The following is a 26,776-nucleotide window of genomic DNA, read 5'->3' on the forward strand; positions in this document are numbered from 1 at the left end:
GGGATCTCTTTCAATACAAATTAAACATTGGGGGAGGCAGCGGGATCCAGAGGTGATGGGGAGAAGGGAAAGCCCAGGGAGACCATAGGGGCCAAGAGTGATTGGACGGGGAACCAAAATACAAGTTTGCCCAGGCTGCCATTTTTCCTAAGGCTGGCCCTGTCTATAACACATGTGTAAGCACATTTTTGAAGCATTTTTGTAACTAAACAGAATTTGGTTCCATACACTGTTGGTAGTTTAAAAAACAAAACAACACCTATGAGTCCTGTAAAGTTTTCACTTGAAAGAAGTCTGTGACTTCAAATGAACAGGGAATCAACAAAATAGTTGAGCAGGTAATACAAAGCAAGCTGCTACAAACCTCAACTGCTATATGACATGTGGTATTAAGATTTCATAAGAAGTCTATGTGATTATTCACTGCACATTTGGATTCTTCACTGGAGCTTATGATTTGAGAAATGCATATGATCATGAATGGCACTCACAAGATTCTAGTAAAAATGTAAACTAAACATTAGTTTAGAGCACATAAACTTGTGAAATTTATATACTTTTCTATGTGGCAACTATAAAAATCGATATGTTACTGGATATGTCATCCAAACATATTTCCAGAAGTGTCACGAACACACATTTAACACCTTTACAGGCAGTATGAGCACTTTTAGACAAAACTGCCCATCAGAAGCCTACTAAATCATCAAGAGGAGAAAAAATAACCTGATATGTCAACTGTATAAAATTCCAGATTACAAAATTCCAGACTTCATACATATAGTTTCAACAGGCACTACTAGATATTGTAGAACACTTTCTTTACTTACAAAAATACAACAGACCCCACATCTTGTAACCATCAAGCCTTTCTTCAAAGAGTTTGAGATCTGAGAGATACATAACTTGAACTTCCATCTCAAAGGCTAGTTACTCATAATTCAACTTAATTAGAAGCAAAAACTCTGAAATCCAGCCAAACATACTAATTTTCCCTATCTCTAATAACTCCAGCAAGTGAGCAATTCTGGCTTACTTTTTAAATTCCCACTATCCCAGGGACTTTTGTAGAAAAAGCAGAAACAATTAAAAAAAACACAGGACTCAGGACAGACCTTCAGGACAGACCCTCATTATGGACTCAGGACAGACCCTCATTATTTTATACTGTTAGAATTATTAATAAAGTTGTGAAAATTATCAAATTTCTATATTTTTGGGATAGAATGCACTGTACAGAATAATCGTCCGTGTACCAGTAGCCTTATTCAAGAACTCCTGTCTCCAGGAAGCTTTGAATACTTTTCTTTTGCCTTATTAAGAATTATGGTATTAACTGGTAGCCCTCCTCATAAATTTTAAGGCCAGAATGGACCATTCTGATAATCTAGTCTGACCTTTTGTACAGCAGAGACCATACATTTTCACTCAGTAGTTCCTGCATCAAGCCCATAACGTCTGGGTGAGATAGAGCAAATCATTTAGAAACACAATCATTCAAGCGCTAGAAAATTCACCACCTCTCTAATTAAGCTGTCCCAATGGTTAATTACCCCCACTGTTAAAAATGTCTGCCTTATTTTTAGTCTGGATTTGTCTAGCTTCAGCTCCCAGTCTTTGGATCTTGTTATATCTTTGTCTGCTAGATTAAAGAGCTGTATACGAATAGATTTTTCTTCCTCATGGAGGTACAGTCATCTTTGAGCCCTACCTAGGGTTCTGCACCAAGCAGAGCTCAACCAGACCTGAGAATCAGGTCCTTAGCTTTCAATATTTAGTATCTGTCAATAGTTTGCATTTTAACTCTAAAATTAAAATACTTTATCCAAATTATAATACCTTGAGCCTTTCTCTCTAGTGCTGCTTTTGCTGAGTGAAGAGGGAGATCGTCCAGAAGATTCTTGTTTTTCCTCAACAGGAGATACCACTGCACTACTGAAATTACAAAGTAATTTCCCAAATCCTCTTTACTTTCTTACAGTAAATTTCAATTTACACACACACACAAAGCAGCACATAGGCAACAATAAGCATCACCATCTCTAGAAATAAAATTCTTATACAGAGCGTAGGGGAGCCATGATTTGTGAATGATCCCCAAGAAAAAAACTGGAAATATTCCTCCATAACCTTTACCCCTTTCCAATGTCTTCTCATTCCATGTATTCCCTACCAACATCTATTCCTCTCTGTTCCCACAATCCATGCAGTGCTGCAGGAAGTCATCTGGACAAAGGTGCCTCAGCTATTTTGAACTGCATGTACAGACAAGGCACCTCCCACATATACATGAGGTATCTCAACCTTAGCAGGCAAGCAGGATGCAGGTGCATCTTCCTGGTCTTTGGGAAGTAGCAAGCTTCAGATGACAAACTGAAGCTTCTAATCCCTGAGTTGTGACTATGGTTCCTCTCTCTCCTTCCTCACAGCAAAGAGGAACCAGAAAGGATAGCTCTGTTCCTTGTCAGCATTGTATAAAACCTCTACCTTTCACCAGGGAGGGGAGGCAGCATTCAAAGTCAAAGAGGGGAGAGGGTCAGTAAGCAGTTGCTTCTTTTGGCTGACACAGAGTCTGTGCTACACTTATCATTTATCAGAGCTGTGTGTTCAAAGCAATATAGGTAATAGCAATGGAGCATAGAGGACAGAGTCCCTTCCCACACCAGCCTTGCAACTCCACAGGGAACTGACTGGGCCCCAACCCCAGCAGGGATGGGATTTATGTAAAAAATAAAGAAAAGGAGATTCTCTGCCACAGATTTCTTGTGTGTCCTTTGGCAAGTCATTTAGATTCCTAAGACACTTGAGTGCTTTCTAAAAATTGCGTCCCAAGTTCCATTTTCAAAAGTAATTTAGGAACAACTGAAGGTCAGGGGATCTTGGATCCTAAGTACCTAAGTAATTTTTAAAAATTTTACCCTTGGTCTCTCTGTACCTCCATCCCCTATCTGGTCTCCCCTACCTACCAGGGTGTTGTGAGGATAATATATTAAAGATTATAAGGTGTTCAGATACAATGGTATTGGAGGATAGATAGATAGATAGATAGACAGATAGATATGCAGTGTTGTAGCAGGGGTGGTCCCAGGATATTAGTGAGACAAGGTGACTGAGGTAATCTCTTTTATTGGATCAACTTCTATAGGAGAGAGAGACAAGCTTTCAAGATTACACCAAGCTCTTTTTCAGATATATGCAAGAAGAGCTCTGATTAATTTGAAAGTGCCTCTCTCTTTCACAAACAGAAGTTGGCCCAATAAAAGGCATTATCTCACTCATCTTGTCTCTCAGCTAGACAGACAGATAGATATTTCTGTAATTATGGGGTTAAAAAAATAATTGGAGACAAAAATTTAAAATTACATTTAATCATTTTTATTTTCCCAGGAAACTGTCCACCACCCATTTCAACTGAAATTCTATTTTTCAATAGACAAAGTGTCTTAAAACATTCCTATATATTTAGAGATTTTTTTCCATTCCATTAAAATTAGTTTTGTTTAAAAGTCAGTCAGTATGTAAGCCTTGTCTGAATTTAGATGCTTGTATGATGGCTATTGTAACCACATGCTGTATCTTTGGGGAAGCAGATTGTACTAGGTTTATGAATGGTTTATGTATCAGTGTGGGCCAAGGATTGTATGCAACTCTGTGGGTGGGGAGGGCTGCGTCCAGGAACAAAGAACAGTGTGTGGGGGGCAAGGTAATTCAGGTGAATCACTCAGGTTGTAAACACCTCCAGAGAGGTACAATCCCCTGCAGAGGCTTGCATCTACTGGTTCAATCTGGGATTTCCAGATCAACAGACAAAGAGCTTTTGATATAAAAAAGCTGGGTTTAAACTGACTCAGGGGCTTCCTTCTGAACCAGCAAATGGACAGGAGGCCCCAACCCTTGCAGAACAATTGGAAAGACTTTGGCCTACTGGGACCCCATAAGACTAATGGGTGATTCCTTGCATATTTAGAGGGTTTTAATCTGTTTATTGTTTTCATTACATTTTCTCTGTAAGGCTTTTACCTTAAGAACAAATCTGCTTTCCTAGAACGAGTTTTGTGGTAACTTGTAACTGCTAGAAATACACTGTTCATAGCCCTCAGAGAGAAGTCAAAGCACAAGTGCTGCTGGCCATTAGGCAGACTGGCTTTCTGGGGATATCACAGTGTAAGGCAGGGAGCAGTGCAACCTTAAAATACCCTGTCAGAGGCAAGTTGGGATTGGTGATGGATGGAAACCTGAGACCTGACTGGGCACTGCCACGGTTGGAGGGATACAGGTGCAGTTACCTTGAAACTGTGACTGTTTGCACAATCACAGTACAATGATTGTTAATTAAACCAAAGGTCATACCTTGCTCTTTCTTTACTACTTTTTCTAATAGAAGAAGATGATGTGGTTCGTCCATAATACAGATCTTGTGATTTGTCCTCTGCACTGAGGGAACTGAAATGATACAAGGTATTTTTATACTGTTAGAATAGGCCAATAGAGTTGTTCCACCTTCAAAACACAGCAAGTATATTTTATGAGAAATAAAATATTACAGGTTGAACCTCTCTAGTCCGGCAACATCAGTGGTCTGGCATGATTTAATTCTGTGTTTTTTATGCTTTATCTACTTACTTCCTTATATCAATACAGTAAAAATGTGTAACAACACTAACATTTTGTTATGAAAAGAGCTAGAAAGCCTTGGCTAGGCAGCATTGCAAGCGTTGTTCTATTTATTCGCCTCAGAGAGATAAAAATAAAAAGAGTCCTGCTCGCTACAATATTGACCTCCTGTTCGGCAAATTCTCTGGTTCGGCACCAGTAAGGTACAGAGGGTGCCAGACTAGAGAGGTTCAACCTGTATTTAGTGATCTTGATTAATTACTAAATAGCGAAAAATCCTGTGACCCATATAAAGAAAACTGGACAGTATATTGCCTTCAGGGTGCTACCAGGGTACGGGGTTGTGACAAGGACGGCAAAGAAAGAATATCTGATAGAATTAGGGACCTGCAAAGAGCACTGAGGTTTAGCTTGTAATAGGTGATCTCAGAGATCTTTATATCATTGACAAGTTAAAAAAGGGAACATGATAACAGAGATCAACTTGATGACAACAGAGAGGTGGGTTTGGGATTTGCAAAATATTGACAGAACCTTCTCTAATCTGGGAGACTGTTTAGATTAAATGATTTTCAGACTACCAATTTCCTGAGTTCATATGTAACAGAGTTTGTTAGGTGGTCTTTAATTTAAGTAGGAAAGAGGTGGACATCAGTTTTTGACATTACTGCACCACAAATGTAGAAGGCCATCAGAGAATATGATGCTTGGCTGTTTCTTGCTTTTGGGGACATACTGCTTTAAAGCTCATGAATTTGGTTGGGGAAGAAGTTCAGCAAATTCATGGGCCTCATTGTAATTCTGAGACAGGTACTAAGCTTTGAGAGCCTGGTAATCAATGCAGATGGCATGCTCTCCTAAATCCTTGGAAGCCCCTCCATCAAGAATTGGAGCTAAATTGAAAATTTTCACGGCTCACTGTTCTAAATGTAACAAACTCAAGTGAACAATTCTGTGCTGTTTAAAGAAAAATATATCAAAATTCGGAGTTTATAAAATGCAAAACCTTTGGCTCCTGAAAAAGGAAGCACAATGTTAAGGTTAACCTAGAAAGATCTCACTCACAATAGAAGGTCAAAGTTGCAGTACTGTTGGGCTATGAGAATGGAGAGGGCAAAAAGGCAAGTTATTTTAATGAAATGTAATCTTTCCAAAGCAAATCTGACTCACACTTCTGGTAGTTTAGCATTAACTAAAATTATAGCACGATGATCATTAAGCTCTTGTATACTCAGTTCCTCCAAAGACAAAAGTTTCACTCCAGGCTTTACCTACAGGAAAATTAGAATAAAAAAAAAGAAATTTTATTCTATTAAAAGGTGAATGCAAAAGCTTATTTTGAAAAATGAAAGTTAAAAAGAATCATTTAAGATTCCGAATCTTTAACAATGTAACTGAGAACTCAAAATTACAACCACATATAAAAATAAAATACATAAAAATCAGTTGCTTCTTCACTTACCTGCCATTGAAAAGCCACTTTACAAATAATTTCATTTGTAATTGTTGTTATTACTAGTATATAATCCAAAACTAGTTCAGAATAAAGACAGGTTCACACAATCCAGGGTGAGATTTTTAAAACCATTCAAATGATTTAGGAGCACAAACCCATTGACTTTCAATAGGACTTGTGCTCATAACATACTTGGGTATTTTTGAGAATCCAACCCACATTAAGACAGCAACAGATGACAAAGTATGGAGTGGTCCTTCTAGAAAGGCCGTTTTATGGGAAGGAGGGCTGTACAAAGCACATTTTGGTCTGTTATATTCACACCCTGTTAATTCCTTTTGTGAAAAAAACAACATAGTTATTTAGATGACAGATTAATATATTATATAGTAGCTGAAAGCCCGTGTTTGGATATGCCAGTTGGATCAAGTAATACACTATCTGTGCAGTTTCCCACATAACCAATGAATTGTTCCATGCAAATTAACTGTAGAGTAAGGGTGGTGACTGGTTGAGTTACCTCTGATATCTCAATGGTCGAGGACTCTTGGCATGGCATAGATTCATGCCTTACTGTGACTGAATATCTCACAGGTATAATTAGTAACGTAAAAACGGCTGTGAACTTCAGAACTGTACAGTAGCAGACCATGAATCACAGGGATGACTGAACCTGGTGATATTCTGAACGAAAAGAGCTCTTAACCATGCTTGTTGCTGTTTCCATTGCTTCACACTGACTCAGTAGACACTAGGCTTCAGAGTGACACTCAGAAAGACAATCTTATTATACAAATTGTAGTGAAAAAGAGCAGGAGAGGAGCCAAGTATCTCAGGAGGGATCTGAAAAAGGAGATAGTAGTTGCAAAGCACTAATGGTCAGCGGGAAGATTCTAGATATGGGGACAACATGAGAAAAGATGTGGGTTTATTTGCCAAAGAAGGTGATCAAAAGAGTGACAAAGTGCAACAAGATGGCACAGCATAGGACAGGAGAAGGGAGCAAGGTGATTCAAGGGACCAGATCCTGGTCCCTGCTATGACTCCTTTGTATTCTGGAGGCATAACAGGGCCATAAACCCAATACTTCGTCTGAAGGAGTGAAAAGCCCAGTCCTGCATAAACTTTTAAATAATACTTAAAGTAATTTACCTGACCATAATCATAGAACCCATCAGTAATTATGTTACTGGATGATAAGTACCCCACTTGGCTGTATTTTTGGGAAAGGTTGTTATCAAGTAGCTTGTCCAGAGCTCCTTCACTGAAGTTATTTTTGCGTCCTGTTGACAAGTTAATTTCTTCCAGGATGTCTAAAGCACTGTTCAACAAAATAGAAACAATTGTTCAATTAATGTGACTAATCCATCATTAAGTACTAATTAATTAATTAGTACACAGTACAGAGACGGCACTCTGCACTGCTATTCTGCAGACACATTTATTTTCAATCCTAGCCTCCTGCCTTTTGGGCCAGCAGGAGGCTGTGAACGGGGTGCAGCATTCTGTCTGTAACAAAAAACATCCTTCATATTACTCACAAGCAAAAGCCATTCATCTAGCCAGTTAAGTAGGATTATTAAGAAGAAGGGGCGTTCTAGTTAATCCTAAATCAGAAGGATGTTGACTGTGTCAGAGATCTTGAAAATAAGGGGAGTGTAAAAGTAGAGAAAACAGAAGGATAATCTGAACTTATATAAGAACCCGGTGAGTTAACTATGTATTATGTATATTTTATAGTACAAAATAACCAAATATACAATTCCACAGAAGAGTTACGGTTCTTCCATAAGCCTTGCAGGCTAACACAGCTAACTCAGATGCTGATGTATGGAGATTATAGAGTCCTTGTAGAGAAAGAAAAGAGTAATTATCTTGCACGGCATTCCTTTTTGTGATGCTTTAGCACAACTATGTTTACTTAGGACCTGGAAGCAAAATTCAGCCCTTGTGTAATGTGTGCAAATCCATTCTTTACAGATGATTTGTGACCATGAAAAATGGTCAGAGTGCTCATGGGGAAAGTCTCGTGCCGAATCTAACCAATTGTGCAATAAAGAATTTTTGAGATTTTATGCTGTGTGAAAGAAGAGTTTCTCTGTTTCTACCACAGAGTCTGCTATGTTTTGATCAGCAGATTTGACCTGAGTGGCATTCTACCTGACCAATCCAGGCTGTTTTTGCACGGTGTCTGGTACAAGTGACAACCACAGAAGAAATGTCAAGTGCCTTTGCAGAGAAAATCAAACAGATTCAGACTGAACTGCCTGCTTTTGTGGGTGCAGGATGATATCTAGTAGGTACAAACTTCTCAGGTTAAATTTAGGCCAGTGATGTTTGCTGAGGTACTAGAAGTACTGGGAATTCTTCAAGCCACAACCTGTGTTTCAGACCTATGTCCTTCCTGCGTGGTGAACACCAGGGAAGAACTGGATGCATTGTTGATGGAGATGATCAATGCCTCCCTTAGGAAAGGCAGGTTGCTGGCTTTTATATGGAAAGCCGTTGTCCAACCATTACTTGTTAATGGCACTTGAGCTGACAAGCTGTCCAACTACTGTCCAGTAATCTTCCATTTTTCATTAAGATTATCATGAAGGTGAGGGAAAGACAGCTCTCTGAGCAATTAGACATGTCATATTGCCCTGGCCTTTAACAATCTGTGCACAGGTTTTCAATATTGTTGACCATGAGCTGTTGTTCACTCACCTGTGAACACTAGCAGGAGTTGATCTTCAGTAGCTTCATTCCCCCGCTATCAGGGAAGTTTAAGGTGTTAACTGTGGGAAATTGTATTTCTGCCCCAATGATTTTCTGATGGGGAATTCTTGCCCCACTTTCCTCTTCAATGTGGATATATTAGGAGGCTTAAGGAGGTGTAGGCTACAGTATTGTATACTGATGACACTCAGTTTAATGCACCTGATCCAAAGCCTATTTGGTCAATGGAAGTATTTTCATTGACTTCAGTGGGCTTTGGATGAGGCCTTATATGTCTATTTTATCTGACTCAGTCAGTGCTATCAATTTCCTTACCAAGCATTTGGCTTAGAATGGGATGAGGATGAGGGCTAATTGGCTGATGCTCAATCCAAGTAAGACAGAAGCAATGCTGCTAGTAATACTGGACAAGTAGTGGGAAAATATAACAAAGAAAATATCTGCCCTTCATTCATTGCCAGAATTTGAAGCCTAAGATTACTGCACCATCCCCAGCTGCAATTAGAAGATCAGAACAGTTTTTTTCATCTATGTCCAGTCAGGAGATTTGCAACCATTTGGATGCAACCTTATTGCTGTCATCTGTACCATTGTCACCTTGAGATTAAATTTACGCTAGTGCACTCTACATGGGGTTACACCTTAAATCAACTTGGAAACTGTAGCTCAAGCAGAATGTTGTATCTCATTGGTTAGGTGGAGTTTCCCTTCAGGAGCACATTACAGTAGTGTTCCATGTGAGCTGCAGTGGCTGCCTGTTGGTTTCAGGGTTGTGTTTTAGGGTTTGGCTTTCATCATTTGGTTTGTAGCTGGGGTGGGTATTGTTTCCTTCCTAAGTCTGGGGAGACTGTTGCATTTATTTTGTTGGTATTTGCTTGATTGTACTTTATGTATGACAAAGGCACTCAGAACTCTGGATAGGCACTTTTTTGTACACATCTCAATATATAAAAATTCTGTTGACCTCAATGGGATTGCACTTCCTCACATCTGGGCTGAATTTGGCCCATAGTGCTAATCTCAATTATACATGGCCTTTGCATGGTGAGCCCTAAGTTTTGTTGATATAACCTTTAATGTTAAACAGAGTTTTATTAAGTTCTGTCACAGTAACAATACTGAGAATGCTTCCGTAACTTCAGGCAGGCAGGCAGGCCCCATTTCAAGCTATTTCCTTCTAGTATAGTTGACATGTAGAATCTATAACTTTCCTTCTGAAATAAACATTACGTTGTGAAACTAATTTAGTTTTTTAAAATGCACAATTAACTTTGGCATAAAATCAAAAATATACAAACAGCAGCTTTGTTAGCATCTTCATCCAAACCACGCCCTCTACGCCCTGACACTTTCTACTCACCCTAGCCTGCAAAGTTCAACTGCTGTTAGTTCATCGCTTGCACAAACCATAACTGCCCAACAGGCATTTCTTCTGACTTCATCATTCTTAGAATGTAGCAATTTAACGAGTGGTTCAAGTCCACTTGCATTTCTTAACTAAAAAGAGACACAAAAACATTTGTCATGTAGAGTTATGTTCAATCCACTGAGGAAAGTTTGTGCGAGCCCCTCTGAAACACTCAAGTCCTGAAGAGAAGCTATGCAGGTGGATGGAAGGGACTGGTAGAATGTCCACATACAAGCTTTCTGCATCTATTGCACACTCTAAATAGAAAAAGAAGCTTAAGGATGGGCTGCAAAAATACACATACCCATTCTATCTCCACTCTCTTTGTCATTATAGTCTCAAAATTGTACAGAATGTACATCCCAAAGTTGCCCTGGAGAGTTGTACAGCATTCTCAGAGTTCTGATGCCTCCTGGCAACTAATTTACATCACAATATATATTAATTTGTGTTGTCTTGTATGTACACCATAGTCTCATTAACACCCTTTCTTCTGGGGTGCTGCAATATGTCTTCCAAATACTCATGGAAATATCAGTCATTTAAATGTTCAGGGAGAAATATGTTCTAAATATATAGATACAGATAAATGGATAAGCCCAGGTCCCATATTTCCTGACCTGACCAGCTGCCTTGACCCTTGAGAAGGTTTTGTATTTATGGGATGTGTATGTGCAAGAAGAGTCAAAACACAGCCATTGATAAATAGGTAGGCACAGGTTCACTTACTGGGTCTGATTGACCAAAGGATTAATTATCTTCTCCATGAATTATGTTTACAAGAGTCATGTCCAACTCCCTAACAGAGGGTTAATCACTGTGCCACAAGGGCCTGGAAAGTGGATAGTAAAACAATAAGGGAAACTTCTGAGCTTCAAAAAGGTCCTTTTGGGGGGATAAATTAATTTTAAATGTTTCTGAATGTTGGTGGTCAAGTTTCATAGGGGGTGAAAGCTCACTGAAATCATTGGAGCTTCACCGGAGATGAACTTGGCCCATTCAGCTTTATGTATATGTACAGCGATGAAATGAGGATTACAGAGGGTTCTCTATATTTCAGTTTTTCCAAGTGCTCATGCCAAACTGAACTAAGCTTATATGAATGAGAATTTATCTATTAAGGAGACACAAACTGATTTACTTTATATAAAATAAAGGATTTTTTCAGACACACATATTAAATTGTGTTGGTTCCAGAGTCCAAAACACAAACATTAGTTTTATTTTAAAAAAAGTAAATATAATAAATATCCACAGAGCAGATAAAAGGTAACGTAAGACTTACCTCAGTTCTTGCATCAGCATCACAACCAAATGCAGCCACAGTGAGTGCTGCTTTGCTTTGTACCAGGCTGTTGGTAGACTGCAGTGGTTCTACAATTACATTCATAATACCATGGATGCTGAGACGTAATGGCTCCTGCGTGGCCATATTTGTTAGTACTGTAGCTGCATTAGCAACAGTCCCATCTCTCTTAGCACTCAGGACATTTATTAAAGGCTCGATTCCTTCAGCTTCAGCAACAGCACTAGTTAAATAGGGGTGGGGGGAAATCTCTATTACTTTAAAGCCAAATATACATATTTTTAAACTTAAGGTATTTGCAAACCAAATCAATATTTTATCTCAAAAAGAACATGAATAAAATGTTAAAAAAATCAACAGTAATTGTTTGTACAACTCTAAATTACAGTATATAAATGCACCTAACCTGAAAAATACTCTGATACCAGTAATACATTTTATTCATTGTGTGGAGTTGAGGAAGGCACAGCGCAAACAGATGACAAAGAGCCAGACATTCCTGAGTTCTAATGACAGTTCAGACATGGATTCCTTCTGAGGCCTAGAGGAAAAGACTTACGGCCTGATTTTTAAAGATGCTGAACACCTGCAACTCCATTTCCAGTCAAGGAGATCTGCAGATGCTCAGCAACTCTGAAAAATCAAGTCCTTAACCCTCTAGCTCTGTAAAATGGGGATTATAGTGCATAAAGCGATAACTGATATATTTTTTCTGATATAATTCCCTGGATGGCATTAAGCCAATACAGCAGCCCTCTTCCACCCCTTCTCAGTGCCCAATGTATATTGCGGGCAGGTGGAGAAACATGCTGAGCTCCAGAAATCTACAGCAGGTGAAGGCACCCTTGGGAGGCCATTGCAGTGGAAATATAGTTTAAAATGTAGCAGCTCAAAACTACATTGTGGGCCAACTCAATCATCATCTGCCCCAAGGATGGGGACACTGAGAGGAACGGAAGAGGGCTGCTGTGCTGGCTTTATGCCACCTAGGGAATCCCTGACACTGAGACATCTTCGGGTATATCACAGAGAAAAAATTATAACCACTGAACCATAGAACAGGTGAACATGGTTGAACCATGTGCAGAGTGAGAGCACTGATTGTGATCTCTCTTACACCAATTTTACACTAATGTAATCCTGTGGATGTCATTGGCATTGCACCTGATTAATACTAGCATAAATAAGATCAGAATCAGGCATTAAGAGGGTAAAGACAGCAGAAGAATCATCCAGACTTGAAAAGTTTCTTGTTAATCATAATTCTGCAATGGTAAGACGGTTGGAAATACTAGAAAACCAGGTAAACACTTAGAATATTGACTTCTAGGATTCCTAAATAACTTTGAACCTGAAGCCCAAGTTGCAGAAGAACTGATATCTAATCTTCTAGGAAACCATCTCTAACAAAAGGAGCTATGCGCAAACCATGAAATAAGGCCAATATAGGCAATGTCATCATATCATCTTCCTATCTAACATCCAGGAGGAAAAAAATCCTGAAAGTAGCAGCTGACATTACCTATTAAGGTACTAAAATCCTGATTTTTCCTGATCTGAGCCCTCAAGAGAGAAGTTGGATTGGATGGGACAGAAATGCTGCGATTCCCAGCAAAGCTCTGAGTTGCTCATGTTGAAAATGTGTACATTTTATAGGCTACAAACTCACTATAGAGCCCTTTTGGGAAAAAAGTGTTTACTTCCCTAAGGGTATGTCTATACTACATGCCAGATCAGTGGGCAGCGATCGATCCAGCAGGGGTCAATTTATCGTATCTAGTCTAGACACGATAAATCGACCCGAGTGCTCTCCCATCGACTCCTGTACTCCACTGCCGCGAGTACAGGCAGAGTCGACAGGGGAGTGGCAGCAGTCGACTCACTGCAGTGAAGACACCGCGGTGAGATCTAAATACGTTGACTTCAGCTACGTTATTCACGTAGCTGAAGTTGTGTAATTTAGATCGATCACACCCCTCTAGTGTAGACCAGGCCTAAGCGTCCTAGACAAAAGAAGAGGATTGATAGGACAGGACTATATCTTACTTCCTTCAATCATGTTGAGATGGTTATTCTTTCTATAGCTTCAGGTTTATTCCCCTTGTTCTCTAGGATCCCCACCCTCTGCTAAACTGGGGATGGATTTCTAATTTCTCCTGCTCTAATGTGCATTCTCCTTTTTTCTTATGGTTAATATCAAAATGTTACTGGTTCTTGCAGTATTACAGAGTAGCAGAAATCACTGTAAGAATTGAATTCTTTTTCTTATAAGTTTGTATATGTATATCAACTGACTTGAGGCATATGCCCAATTTACTATTTTCTCTTAGTAATTTTACATTGGTATGATCTGTTTGTTAAACAAAAGTTGGCAATGCTGTTAACACAGGAAATACGCAGATGGCAATCTAATTTTCCTTGTGCTTTCTTATTTTTATATCTTTACAGCAATACATATTCTTTAAGAACTGTAAACTCCCTATTACAGGATTATAACCACATTGCTACTGCAACAGAAGAGTTTATAGTTTTTTATTAGCTTTGGTAAATTTCTGTCAACATATTAATAACAGAAATCTGGATGTGCTGCTCTCCTTTTAGCCATAACAAGAATCTGGTGAATGGATCTCGCCAAAAATCTCTCAGGTAGTTCTCCCAATTATAAAACAATCATATACCTAAAATTATTAAGTAGACCAGAAGTATTCATGCCATGCAAGTGTGTCAAGCTATTGATAAAAACATATGAGCACCACAGATCTTTCCATCCTGCAATCTCATTCAGAACATAAGACCTCTAAATTTCAATCCCAGGTTCCATTTTTGTAAAAATACATTCTGAAGCTTGGTATCTTTGTTTTTGCTGCTCCCAGAATCTAATCAAGGCTAACATGGAATAGACTGAAAAAAGATCCAGTAAAAATCACACCAGCAGGCAACAGGAATTGAGTGTATGAAACATCTTGCAGGATCAGGATTTATCAGGAGCTCGAACACTAAGGGGAAATATTGTATCCAGCCCTGCATAGGTGCCTAAGTGTGGGTTTGCAGGGGAGGTGGAGTCCACTGATTTGATTAGGGTGCGAGCCTGGAAATTGTGAGACCTCAATTTAATTCCTTACTTTTCTATAGCCTTCCCACGTGACGTTGGGAAAGTTATTTAGGGTACGTCTACACTATAAGTGAAGATTGTAAGTACTTATACAGCTTCCATTACTGTAGTATCTGAGCCTCCCAGTCATTAATGGATTTATTCTTCCAACACCCTATGAGATAGGGGAGTACTACTATCTTCTTTTTGCAGATGGAGATCTGGGACACAAGTGAAGGTGTGATTGTAGCACACAATTAGGCTTACTCATGCTAGTTTTAATCTAGCTCTAGGACAGGTAACAATAGTTATGTGGATATGTCGACCCAGGCTAGAACCTGAGTATGTACCCCAGGTTGCCAGTGGGCTTGTAGTTGCACAGCTAGCCCGTGCTGTCAGATCTACGCTACTATTGTTACTTGTGCTAGCTTTATTAAAGCTAATACAATTATTTTTAAAGAATAGCATTGTAAGTCCTGAAAATTCAGACGTAAGGATACAATTAAAAGACATCCATACAGGTTAAAATAAGGAAAAGCAGACTTAAGTAGAACTAGTCAGGAATTTTTCGATTAACATTTTTTTTGTCAAAAAATACCAAATCATCAAAATTGAAACTGTTCACAAAACAGCATCAGTTTCAATGAATGTCTTGACTTGAAAAAATATTGGAAAAAACTAGAACAATATATGCTTGTCATTTAGCCAGTTTTTTAATCCATTTCATGCATGCCATATTAATTTTGTATTGTTCTAGTTTGACATTTTGACATTTTCAAAACAAAAAATTCTGGTTTTCCCATTCAAAATGACATTTTGTGTTTGAATTTAAAATAATTAGGGTGAAAAAAAGTCTTAGAAATAAAAAAGTCATAATCATATCAAACTTCTGAAAGTTTTGAAAATTTTCATTTTATCAATGCCACACGATTTCAACATTTTGACTTTTCATCCTGACTCAGGATGGTAAAAATGTTCAAACTCTCAAAAATATTTCAGGGACAGGAAAACAGTTTCCTGCCCCACTCTAGAATTAAGGCCCCCAAATAATCTAAACTCTGGCCTGTAGTGATGCCATGCTATAAACATACAATTACGATTAATACATTTTAGTGTTTGTGTTCCCAGATTAGATAAAACTGATTTTAAAGACTTTTTTTTTTCTTTTTTCCCTTCATGGTATCACTACAGGGGAGAGTCACGATCTGACACTAAGTACTAAATTTCATAAAGGACCCATTTTAAAATGAATTTTAACTCAAATAAATTGACAGATTTACTTGCAAAATCTGTCCCTGAACTACATCTAGGGGGCGTAGCTCCACACCACTGCTTATGCAGGGTTGTGCTTTATTGGCACTCATGAGATAAATTAAAAAGTAATTTTATTTTGTGCCACTTCCACCACTACCCTACATCTTTTCATAGGTTCTTATGCTGCACTCCATCCAGAGTGGGATTTCACTCAATTACAGCTCAGAAAAAATCAAATGGTATCTTCTCACACAGGGACACTGAACTCCTTATGGACTTCATTTTCAAAATGTTTGTAATTTGTGTGCAAAATTACCGTGATTGTGTGTGAGGTGCTTAGCTGGCCATTTATGCATGCATATACTTAATTTTCATGCATAATTGCCTAATTTTATGCATAATTTATGTGCATCTTATTACACAAACTCATTTTTTAAAATCAGGCCCTACATATGTCAAATCATACGACTTCATTTCCACACTAGGCATTTCTGATCTAGCTCAATTACATAATTTCTGACTCTAAAACAACTTCAAAGCCCAAGAAAACAGCAGCAATGCAGAACTCTGAAACCCTCACAAAGGATATTCTTTTTTCCTCCTTTTTAATGTTGTGCTTTGTTGAATCTTTATTTGTCTTGTCATATAATCAGAATAACTAATCACAGAAGTATATATGCAATACATGTCTCTTATGGTTATCAAAATCTTCACCTATAATAATTTCCTAAAGCAACTTATTAATATAAATTAATTTACCATGTACAGTATCATTTAAATAACTCTCATTGTTTTCAGTGATGTACAAGAGAGATTAATGCTGGTTTATGTATTATGTATGTACCCAGCTCCCTGATTGGGGCCACTATATGCTACCACAATGCAAATAATAAATAATAAGTTTCCAATTTTGATATCTGTAAACAAGAAATATTCATTCACTGGTTCAGGCCCAAAAACTCTGTTCCTGTTTTTGTTAGTGACAATAAACCTAGCAGTCCTGAGGCAACCAGGTCTTAAGCTCCCTTGGTTGGCAGGGACTGGAACAGCTGACCCTTTTAGAAGCCCATTGATGCATTCTAATATCTGTCATTAAATTTACCTGAAATAGTTACAAAGAGCTCAGTTATAACACGATAGTACACTGAAATTCACATCCATATTACATGAGGAGATGGTAGCAAACCCCTTATTTAGACTGCCTCTCTTAACATAATAAAAGATTTTGCAATCTTTTTTGGAGGAGCTCTAACACCTCCATTATTTGCATAAGGGCTTTGAAATGCAGCAGAGAGAAATGCCTTTGGTTAGAAAACGGCCTTTTCTTTGTCCTTTGAAATTCCATTTATGTTTAGCTTGCCTGTATTGCTCAGGAAAATGATAGTAGCATGAACATTCTAAGCAGAAGCAACAGATACTGCAATGGGAACGTCTGAGAGCTGCCAGAGGAACTGCAGCATTGCGGGTCAGGAAAGAAGAGGAAAAAGCCACATCAGGTTCCCCAAAACTACCTCCTGGACCCAGCATCTAAGTGGCCCATCTCCTCTTTTGGGGGCACCAAATAAGGGTAAGAGCTTCCCCAGACCAGGAGAAGGAAACAGAGTTATGCCACCAGGCTAGTCTTCCGGACATCCAGCACCTGGCCTTAGCAGCTCATCCTCCTTTCTGGGATCACAGCCTTGTCCTGCCAACAGTTAATGTAACTCAAATAGTAGTAGTCTGTGCTGCTACACAGAAGGTTCAAAACCTGCTGTTGGTGCATGACGGAGGGACTGTTACAGAATTTGTTTTTCCCTTTAAAACAAACTGAGAAATGACATATAAAATACTATGGTAAAAGAACATTATTAAATTTGCATAGTCAAGCACTCAGTAATTAGGAAATGCCAGAATTAAGGCTGCCTGTTCAACCTTAGTTCTAAGCCCTTGAACACATGCATTATGATGAAATCTTTAATTACATGAACACATACTCTTTTTCCAGCAGGACCCCTGCAACATTCAGTGTACACAATGCTTTCACAAGAAGGCTGAATTAAGATTGCATGGTCAACTGTAAATCTGCCATTTCCTAATTGTCACTGTTTAGCTTTGCAACCAAAATAAAGTTATTTTAATACAGTTGTTTTCAATGTATAAATACATATGTAAGAAATATGCAAGAGGATCAGAAAATTTGCCTCATCAGATTATTTACTAAAATTTAAATGTACTATTCAGAAAGCGCTGGCATCTTTAATTCATTAAAAAAATTCACCACAATGAGAAATTGTATCTCAGTGTATATTACTGAATAGCCTATCAATGGCATGAAGTAATAAAAGGGTAGGTATACCCTTCAGTGCTATATGAAAAACACGTTTGATTCCCAACCCTGATAGTTTCCAAGCTGGAAGGAGACAGTTTCTTGTCATTCAGTGGGAACTCAATGTTGTCAGTTAAGGATTGTTGTCTATCAACTCTAAAGGTAGTCCCAGTCCTCTGCAGCTAACAAGGACAGTGATCATCACATTGCAAGGGCTTGAGGGAAAGAGGATGTTATGGCACAACAGATTTTGCCATCTTCCATTGGATAGGGTCTGTACATAATCATTATCCTTCCAATTTAGACTCTCTCTCTTTCCTGTTTGGAATCATTTTTGACATGTATGACTACTACACAAATGCCTCCTCCAGATTAGGTACTCGGGAGGCCTGTATCTCACAGTGGTATGGTGTCAAAAATGATAGAACATTTAGAAAACCTCACCCATGAGGAAAGGTTAAAAAGCTGAGTATATTCATTCATGAGAAAAGAAGACTGAGGGGAGACCTATTAACAGTCTACAAATATGTTAAAAGTTGTTATAAAGAGGATGGTGATCAATCATCCACCATTGGAGGGTTTTAAGAACAGGTTGGACAAACACCTGTCAGGGATGGTATAAATTTACTTGGTCATGCCTCCGCGCAGGGGGCTGGACTTGATGATTTCTTGAGGTCCATTCCAGCCCTACATTTCTATGATTCTATGGTTTCTATGGGATGGAGGAAGATGAACAAATTTTCTGTGGCATAACAGAGTTCTCTGTCGCCAACATGTCCCTAAATTGTTTCAGAGCTGAATTGTCATCAGAAGATGAACAACACTGAGTCAAAAACAGAAAAGTCACCAACAAAAGGTAACTCCTCTGTATCATCAAAGAACTCTGCAGTAAGCAGTGCTTGTTAACAATGCAGCTACAGTAACCCTATCTAAGAGGAGAGACTCCTCCATATAGCCAGACATTTGTGTGTCACATGAAAAAAAAAACAGCATTTGGTTGAGGTAATACCTCTTATACTGCACAAAGGAAGGTAATCTGAATTTTTACTTCAGGTGTCTTTGTGTCTGTCACCTGACATCATAGATTCATAGATTCATAGACTCTAGGACTGGAAGGGACCTCGAGAGGTCATCGAGTCCAGTCCCCTGCCCTCATAGCAGGACCAAATACTGTCTAGACCATCCCTGATAGACATTTATCTAACCTACTCTTAAATATCTCCAGAGATGGAGATTCCACAACCTCCCTAGGCAATTTATTCCAGTGTTTAACTACCCTGACAGTTAGGAACTTTTTCCTAATGTCCAACCTAAATCTCCCTTGCTGCAGTTTAAGCCCATTGCTTCTTGTTCTATCATTAGAGGCTAAGGTGAACAAGTTTTCTCCCTCCTCCTGATGACACCCTTTTAGATACCTGAAAACTGCTATCATGTCCCCTCTCAGTCTTCTTTTTTCCAAACTAAACAAACCCAATTCTTTCAGCCTTCCTTCATAGGTCATGTTCTCAAGACCTTTAATCATTCTTGTTGCTCTTCTCTGGACCCTCTCCAATTTCTCCACATCTTTCTTGAAATGCGGTGCCCAGAACTGGACACAATACTCCAGTTGAGGCCTAACCAGCGCAGAGTAGAGCGGAAGAATGACTTCTCGTGTCTTGTTTACAACACACCTGTTAATGCATCCCAGAATCACGTTTGCTTTTTTTGCAACAGTATCACACTGTTGACTCATATTTAGCTTGTGGTCCACTATGACCCCTAGATCTCTTTCTGCCATACTCCTTCCTAGACAGTCTCTTCCCAGTCTGTATGTGTGAAACTGATTGTTCCTTCCTAAGTGGAGCACTTTGCATTTGTCTTTATTGAACTTCATCCGGTTTACTTCAGACCATTTCTCCAATTTGTCCAGATCATTTTGAATTTTGACCCTGTCCTCCAAAGCAGTTGCAATCCCTCCCAGTTTGGTATCGTCCGCAAACTTAATAAGCGTACTTTCTATGCCAACATCTAAGTCGTTGATGAAGATATTGAACAGAGCCGGTCCCAAAACAGACCCCTGCGGAACCCCACTTGTTATACCTTTCCAGCAGGATTGGGAGCCATTAATAACCACTCTCTGAGTACGGTTATCCAGCCAGTTATGCACCCACCTTATAGTAGCCCCATCTAAATTGTATTTGCCTAGTTTATCGATAAGGATATCATGCGAGACCGTATCAAATGCCTTACTAAAGTCTAGGTATACCACATCCACCGCTTCTCCCTTATCCACAAGACTCGTTATCCTATCAAAGAAAGCTATCAGATTGGTTTGACACGATTTGTTCTTTACAAATCCATGCTGGCTATTCCCTATCACCTTACCACCTTCCAAGTGTTTGCAGATGATTTCTTTAATTACTTGCTCCATTATCTTCCCTGGCACAGAAGTTAAACTAACTGGTCTGTAGTTTCCTGGGTTGTTTTTATTTCCCTTTTTATAGATGGGCACTATATTTGCCCTTTTCCAGTCTTCTGGAATCTCTCCCGATTCCCATGATTTTCCAAAGATAATAGCTAGAGGCTCAGATACCTCCTCTATTAACTCCTTGAGTATTCTAGGATGCATTTCATCAGGCCCTGGTGACTTGCAGGCATCTAACTTTTCTAAGTGATTTTTAACTTGCTCTTTTTTTATTTTATCTTCTAAACCTACCCCCTTCCCATAAGCATTCACTATGTTAGACATTCCTTCAGACTTCTCAGTGAAGACCGAAACAAAGAAGTCATTAAGCATCTCTGCCATTTCCAAGTTTCCTGTTACTGTTTCTCCCTCCTCACTGAGCAGTGGGCCTACCCTGTCCTTGGTCTTCCTCTTGCTTCTAATGTATTGATAAAAAGTCTTCTTGTTTCCCTTTATTCCCATAGCTAGTTTGAGCTCATTTTGTGCCTTTGCCTTTCTAATCTTGCCCCTGCATTCCTGTGTTATTTGCCTATATTCATCCTTTGTAATCTGACCTAGTTTCCATTTTTTATATGACTCCTTTTTATTTTGTAGGTCATGCAAGATCTCGTGGTTAAGCCAAGGTGGTCTTTTGCCACATTTTCTATCTTTCCTACCCATCGGAATAGCTTGCTTTTGGGCCCTTAATAGTGTCCCTTTGAAAAACTGCCAACTCTCCTCAGTTGTTTTTCCCCTCAGTCTTGATTCCCATGGGACCTTACCTATCAGCTCTCTGAGCTTACCAAAATCCGCCTTCCTGAAATCCATTGTCTCTATTTTGCTGTACTCCCTTCTACCCTTCCTTAGAATTGCAAACTCTATGATTTCATGATCACTTTCACCCAAGCTTCCTTCTACTTTCAAATTCTCAACGAGTTCCTCCCTATTTGTTAAAATCAAGTCTAGAACAGCTTCCCCCCTAGTAGCTTTTTCAACCTTCTGAAATAAAAAGTTGTCTGCAATGCAGTCCAGGAACTTATTGGATAGTCTGTGCCCCGCGGTGTTATTTTCCCAACATATATCTGGATAGTTGAAGTCCCCCATCACCACCAAATCTTGGGCTTTGGATGATTTTGTTAGTTGTTTAAAAAAAGCCTCATCCACCTCTTCCACCTGGTTAGGTGGCCTGTAGTAGACTCCTAGCACGACATCACCCTTGTTTTTTACCCCTTTTATCCTAACCCAGAGACTCTCAACACTTCCGTCTCCTATGTCCATCTCCACCTCAGTCCAAGTGTGTACATTTTTAATATATAAGGCAATCCCTCCTCCCTTTTTCCCCTGTCTATCCTTCCGAGCAAACTATACCCATCCACACCAACATTCCAATCATGTGCATTATCCCACCATCTTAAGGTTGCAGATGATTACCCATTCCTGAAAGCTATTATGGTATTAGATTTCAATTGCGTTTTTTTTTTTAAAAAAAAGAAATTTAGAGTGATGCATTTTCCAGTTTTGAATGGAAGTTACTGCTTCAGTTCTAGTTTATTAGTGTAATTTTACAGACTTTATTGGGCCAAACCAAATCAATTTAAGTTACATTCCATCACAATGTGGTTATATACAGACTGAACTGCTTTCGGTAGAGACTATTCTTTCCTCTCTGAAAAGCACCTATAAGAACAATAAAACCAAACTAAAACAGTAAGATGTTCAGGGCAAGGACCAACTGTGTTTGTTTTGTACAATGCCTAGCAGAATAGAGTCTTTGGGTGCAAATGTAAAAATAATATTTAACAGCTAAACCAAACAAAAATCTGTCTACTTTTAAACCTAATAGTACCACAAGAAATGATTCACTCTGATTGTCACTAGGGGTCAGTATTAAGACATATTACCTTCATACAATACAGCTAGTGAGATTCTGTTATAGGTTCCTCTTTCAGGAGTACAAACTTCAGTTATAAGAGAGACATTTAAACTAGGAAAAACAATAAAATTTGTAATCTTATAAATGATCATACACCACTGTTTTAAAATGTAGCCCTCAGAAGAGAGCTTGCAATTTGTACACACACTCAACAATAAATCAAGTATTTTCTTATGTATTTTTGTACATTCATACTTCTACGTTAATTCTAAAAGATTATCTTGTATGGTAATAACTCTTTCGTTTTAATCTAACTTGTGTGAGTCAGACCCAATCTATGATTTGAGAGAGACTAGGGCTTTTTTTTAACTTTCCCTTCTCTCATAGCTTCCACCATCAGGCACTCCCTAGCACACTTTTAACAGAACACCAAATAAAATGCAACATATTAAAAATTAAAGTATCTGTACAATATAGTTTTATGCTTTTACTGTTTAATGTGGATGCAGGGGAGGGCACTAGCTGGGCTACTGATGAAGACATACATTCCAAATGTAAACAAACAGGTTACTTAACATTTGTTCTGTTGACAGCTATGCATATTTAAATACTAGTCGTCTGTATCATCGCTGGATATTGAAAGCACTTCTTTAAAAACAGTGGTTGGGTTCTCAGCACAGGAATTCCATTTTATTATTTATAAAGCACTGTCCAGATACAATGGACCAGTAGTTGAGCTGGGTCAGCAGACCAATGAATTTCAACAGAGGCTTGATCCAATGCCCACTGAAATTAATGGTGGAACTCTCCTTGACTTTAGAGGGCACTGGATCATGGTCTAGATGAGTCTTGTGGACAAGCAGCAAGTTCCTGATCTGGACCTTATAGCCTAAGGTCCAGACCCTGCAAACACTTATACATATAAGTAAAAAGGTGCTCAGGTACTACAGTTATAGAGGCCATACAGTTGCCTAAATGTATAGAATTTTACCAACATGAGTAGCTCTCCTGAGTTCAATTAAAAATGAAAATGAAAATGAAAATTTTTAAACCTTTTAGTCTGATAACTTTGCTCTTCTTGGGATGATATTCTGTGATCCCCAGTATCCTGATGTATTATTTAGAAGATCCCTGGCAAGTCAGTAGTGGTCACCTGGACTTGTGTTCTATCACACAAGAAATCATGCAGATACTACAACTCTCTTCAACCCTTGATGCAGCCTCAATAACCTATTTTTCTCCCTCCTCCCCCAAATAAATCTTTAGCTGAAAACTCTATATTTTGCACGTACAACAAACTATAAAAAATATACATTTTGGATAATATCCTATTTTCTGTTGATAGTGTGAATGATTTAGCATGGCTGTTAAATCTTAAATCTATTTAAGAGCTTATTTCTTCCTTGATGATAACTCTAGTAGATGCCTAAAATTCAAATGTAACCAGCATTACTAAGACAACTATAAAATGATATATATACACAACACTCAAGATAGGAGAGAGAGTCAGATCAGTTTATGCCTTACCAGCTTGTATATTTAACATGTTTAAGCCCACATTACCTCAGAGTGTATCTAACTAGTTTCATTTCACTTTTATTAATTGTCTATAATATGGCTAGGTTATCCTATAAAAATGAAAGGCAATAAGATAGAGATATATTTTAAAAGGTTAATATAAGAATAGAGCCATATAGGCTCTAAAATGAGTTGTCCAGGATAGAATAATTTCTTTTCGTGTCCAATAGATGGCAGTGATGTTATAAATTAATAGTAAAACTTTGCTGAAATATAATGCCTAAGAAACCCCTGTGAACTTAGAGCTAGTTCTACTAGCGCTAGTATATTTTGGGATTTTTGCATAATTTATATTATTGAGGTGTTACAGATTTCATGGAGCTGGGATACTTTATAAATAGCCAGATTTCACAGGCTTTTTCGTGCAATTTCTTTGACAATAGCATTTTGGTGTTCAAGTGACTGTATGGAACTTCATAGTTATAAAAATCAGTATTGCCTATTGTAATAGGGTGCTTGGAGGGCCAGGGGGCCTACTGGTTGGAGCACCTGACTTGTGGCTCCTTGCTTCCCTAGCAGAGATGCATCAGTCCTTAGGAAGGTGTGGTAGGGGGACCTGGGCCCTCCATCTCCACTGGGTCCCAGTCCAGGACCCTGTCTGATGAAATGCTGTCAGGACTCACCCAACAGAAAGTCTAATCTACTGCCCTGGGCTACTTCCTACCTCTGTCCCTTCAGTTCAAGGGTGGCCCCATAGTCTGAACAATCTATAAGGGCTCAACTCAAGTAGCACCTCTTGTGGACCTCATCCAGCTTCCTGCCACAGTCTCAGGTCCATTTGCCCAGCACAGACGTAAGATTAAAGAGGTCCAAAATGTCTTTATAGTTCAATCACACAGTTCTCTCATGGCCAGGTGTTCCTTTAGGGGTGCCACTTAGGGTGGGTTCCCTGTAGAGGAGCACCTGCCCTCCCCACAGTTTCATACCACATTGCAATTTTACAAACAGGGGTGATGCTGGGGGGGGGGGTCCTCCGAGGGCTATCGCCACCCCAAAATTTGCTTTAGCTCCCCCATAGTCACCTGTCCCAGAGCTGGGTGCCCGGCCAGCTGCTCTCCAGCTGCCCAGCTCCTGCCACCACTGCCGTATCCCCTTTTTTGGGAAGCTGATCCACGGCTGCAGGGTGCTTGAGGAGCTCACCTGATGTTAGAGGTGGCCATGCCTGAGTGGGTCTTTGCTGAGCTGGGATGGAGGGACAGGGAGCCTGTCTGTGCTGGTGCTTCTGGCTCAGGAGTGGGAGATTCGGCGTGTTCAGGCTCCTGAATGCTCAGCTTAAAGAGACAATGTGTTGATACACTCAGGCACACACACACAGTCTCCCAAACACACCCCTACCCCACATGCTCTCTCTCACACAGTCTCCCTCACATACTCCCCGAACACTCTCTCTCTCTCTCTCTCTCTCTCTCTCACACACACACACACACACACACAACCTCCAACACTCATTCTCCGACACACAATCTCCCTCAATACACACACTCTCTCTTGCATTCCCCAACACACACACACATACACACAGAGTCGCTCTTACACACTCCCCCAACACACACATTCTCTCACACACAGTTGTAGTATTGTTGTTGTTGTTACTTCTTGGTACTTCCTGTCAAAATGTGCAATGAACATATATTCTCTAATTTTATTCTTTCAGAGTTCACTAATTATTATGGTATTGTTATTTTATTTTTTGACTGCTCTGTGCCTTTCATAATTTTATTTCTCTTTTATGCTTAAATTTAATTCTTTGAGTAGTGAGTTCTAAAATGTCTAACCAGTCCTGGCTGGAGTAATTACAATTATTACTTTTATTACCATATTGTGCTTTGTCATTCATTATTTAAAGTGATACAACCAAATAATTGTATCCTTTCTAGAACGTAAATTTAGCGTGTACTCACCTTAGCGGTGCAAATATTTAAAAAATTAGCTAAACATATCACTTTAGACAATGGGCAGATGAAGGTCGCTTATTTTCAAACTGTATTTTAATTATAGCTGAAAAATAACCTAAAATTCATATAAAAATAAATGTGGTTCCACGTCTGATACTAATAGTAATAATGGAGTCAAATGTTAGTGAGTCACATACATAGAATCATACACTCATAAGACCGGAAGAGACCTCATCTATTCAAGTCCCCTGCACTCATGGCAGGATTAAGTATTATCACATGATTGTAATTGGTAAACATAAATTCCAAAATAATTTGAAGAATAAATTCCCATTCTTAATAAAAGAGGAAAAAACTTAATCATGTATGTTAGAATTAAGTAAATACATTTTTAGTGGGATGCAAAACAATTGACTAAAATAGAGTAGTTAATGGCAGTAACACAGAGAAAGTAAGCAGATTTTATTTATTTTTAAATGAGTTATTGCACAAAGATAGCGTACAAAGTATCAAATCTATGTTTCAGATATCTGTGTCAAGGTTCCAAAACTGATACCTCAAAAGTGTGGGATTGGGAATATCTTGCTGTATTATCACTTGATTATTCTAAACTTACATATAAACTTAAAGTATGACTTTAATTGGTGTTTCTACATATTTTTCTTTCTTTATATAGGCATTAGATACAGTGCTCCTGTGTCAGCTAATTTCTAAGTTATCTGCAAAAAAAAAAAAAATTAGTGTTTTCAGGTGCCTAAGTAGCCCCTGGAATCGTGGTTAAAGTTGCCCCCTGAAATGGCGCCCCTGTGTTTCTTGATCTCCTTAACAGTCTCCTTTGGTCAGAGATGCTGTG

The 26,776-nt window shown here is 38.8% G+C and overlaps 1 protein-coding gene across 2 annotated transcripts in view; it reads right to left on the reverse strand.

Moving 5' to 3' along the window:
* ARMC3 (armadillo repeat containing 3) overlaps positions 1 to 26,776 on the reverse strand; it is an 87,931-nt gene that overhangs the window by 14,577 nt on the left and 46,578 nt on the right. For both annotated transcript variants that reach the window (XM_032775657.2, XM_032775656.2), the window contains 6 exons: positions 11,485 to 11,728; positions 10,152 to 10,288; positions 7,223 to 7,391; positions 5,785 to 5,885; positions 4,351 to 4,443; positions 1,840 to 1,935 (listed from right to left, as the gene is read on the reverse strand). In XM_032775657.2, coding sequence (XP_032631548.1) covers positions 1,840 to 1,935; positions 4,351 to 4,443; positions 5,785 to 5,885; positions 7,223 to 7,391; positions 10,152 to 10,288; positions 11,485 to 11,728 — 840 coding nt within the window. The remainder of the gene's footprint in view (positions 1 to 1,839; positions 1,936 to 4,350; positions 4,444 to 5,784; positions 5,886 to 7,222; positions 7,392 to 10,151; positions 10,289 to 11,484; positions 11,729 to 26,776) is intronic.

The sequence above is a fragment of the Chelonoidis abingdonii genome, chromosome 2, assembly GCF_003597395.2.
Source record: "Chelonoidis abingdonii isolate Lonesome George chromosome 2, CheloAbing_2.0, whole genome shotgun sequence".
Classification (NCBI taxonomy): domain Eukaryota; kingdom Metazoa; phylum Chordata; order Testudines; family Testudinidae; genus Chelonoidis; species Chelonoidis abingdonii.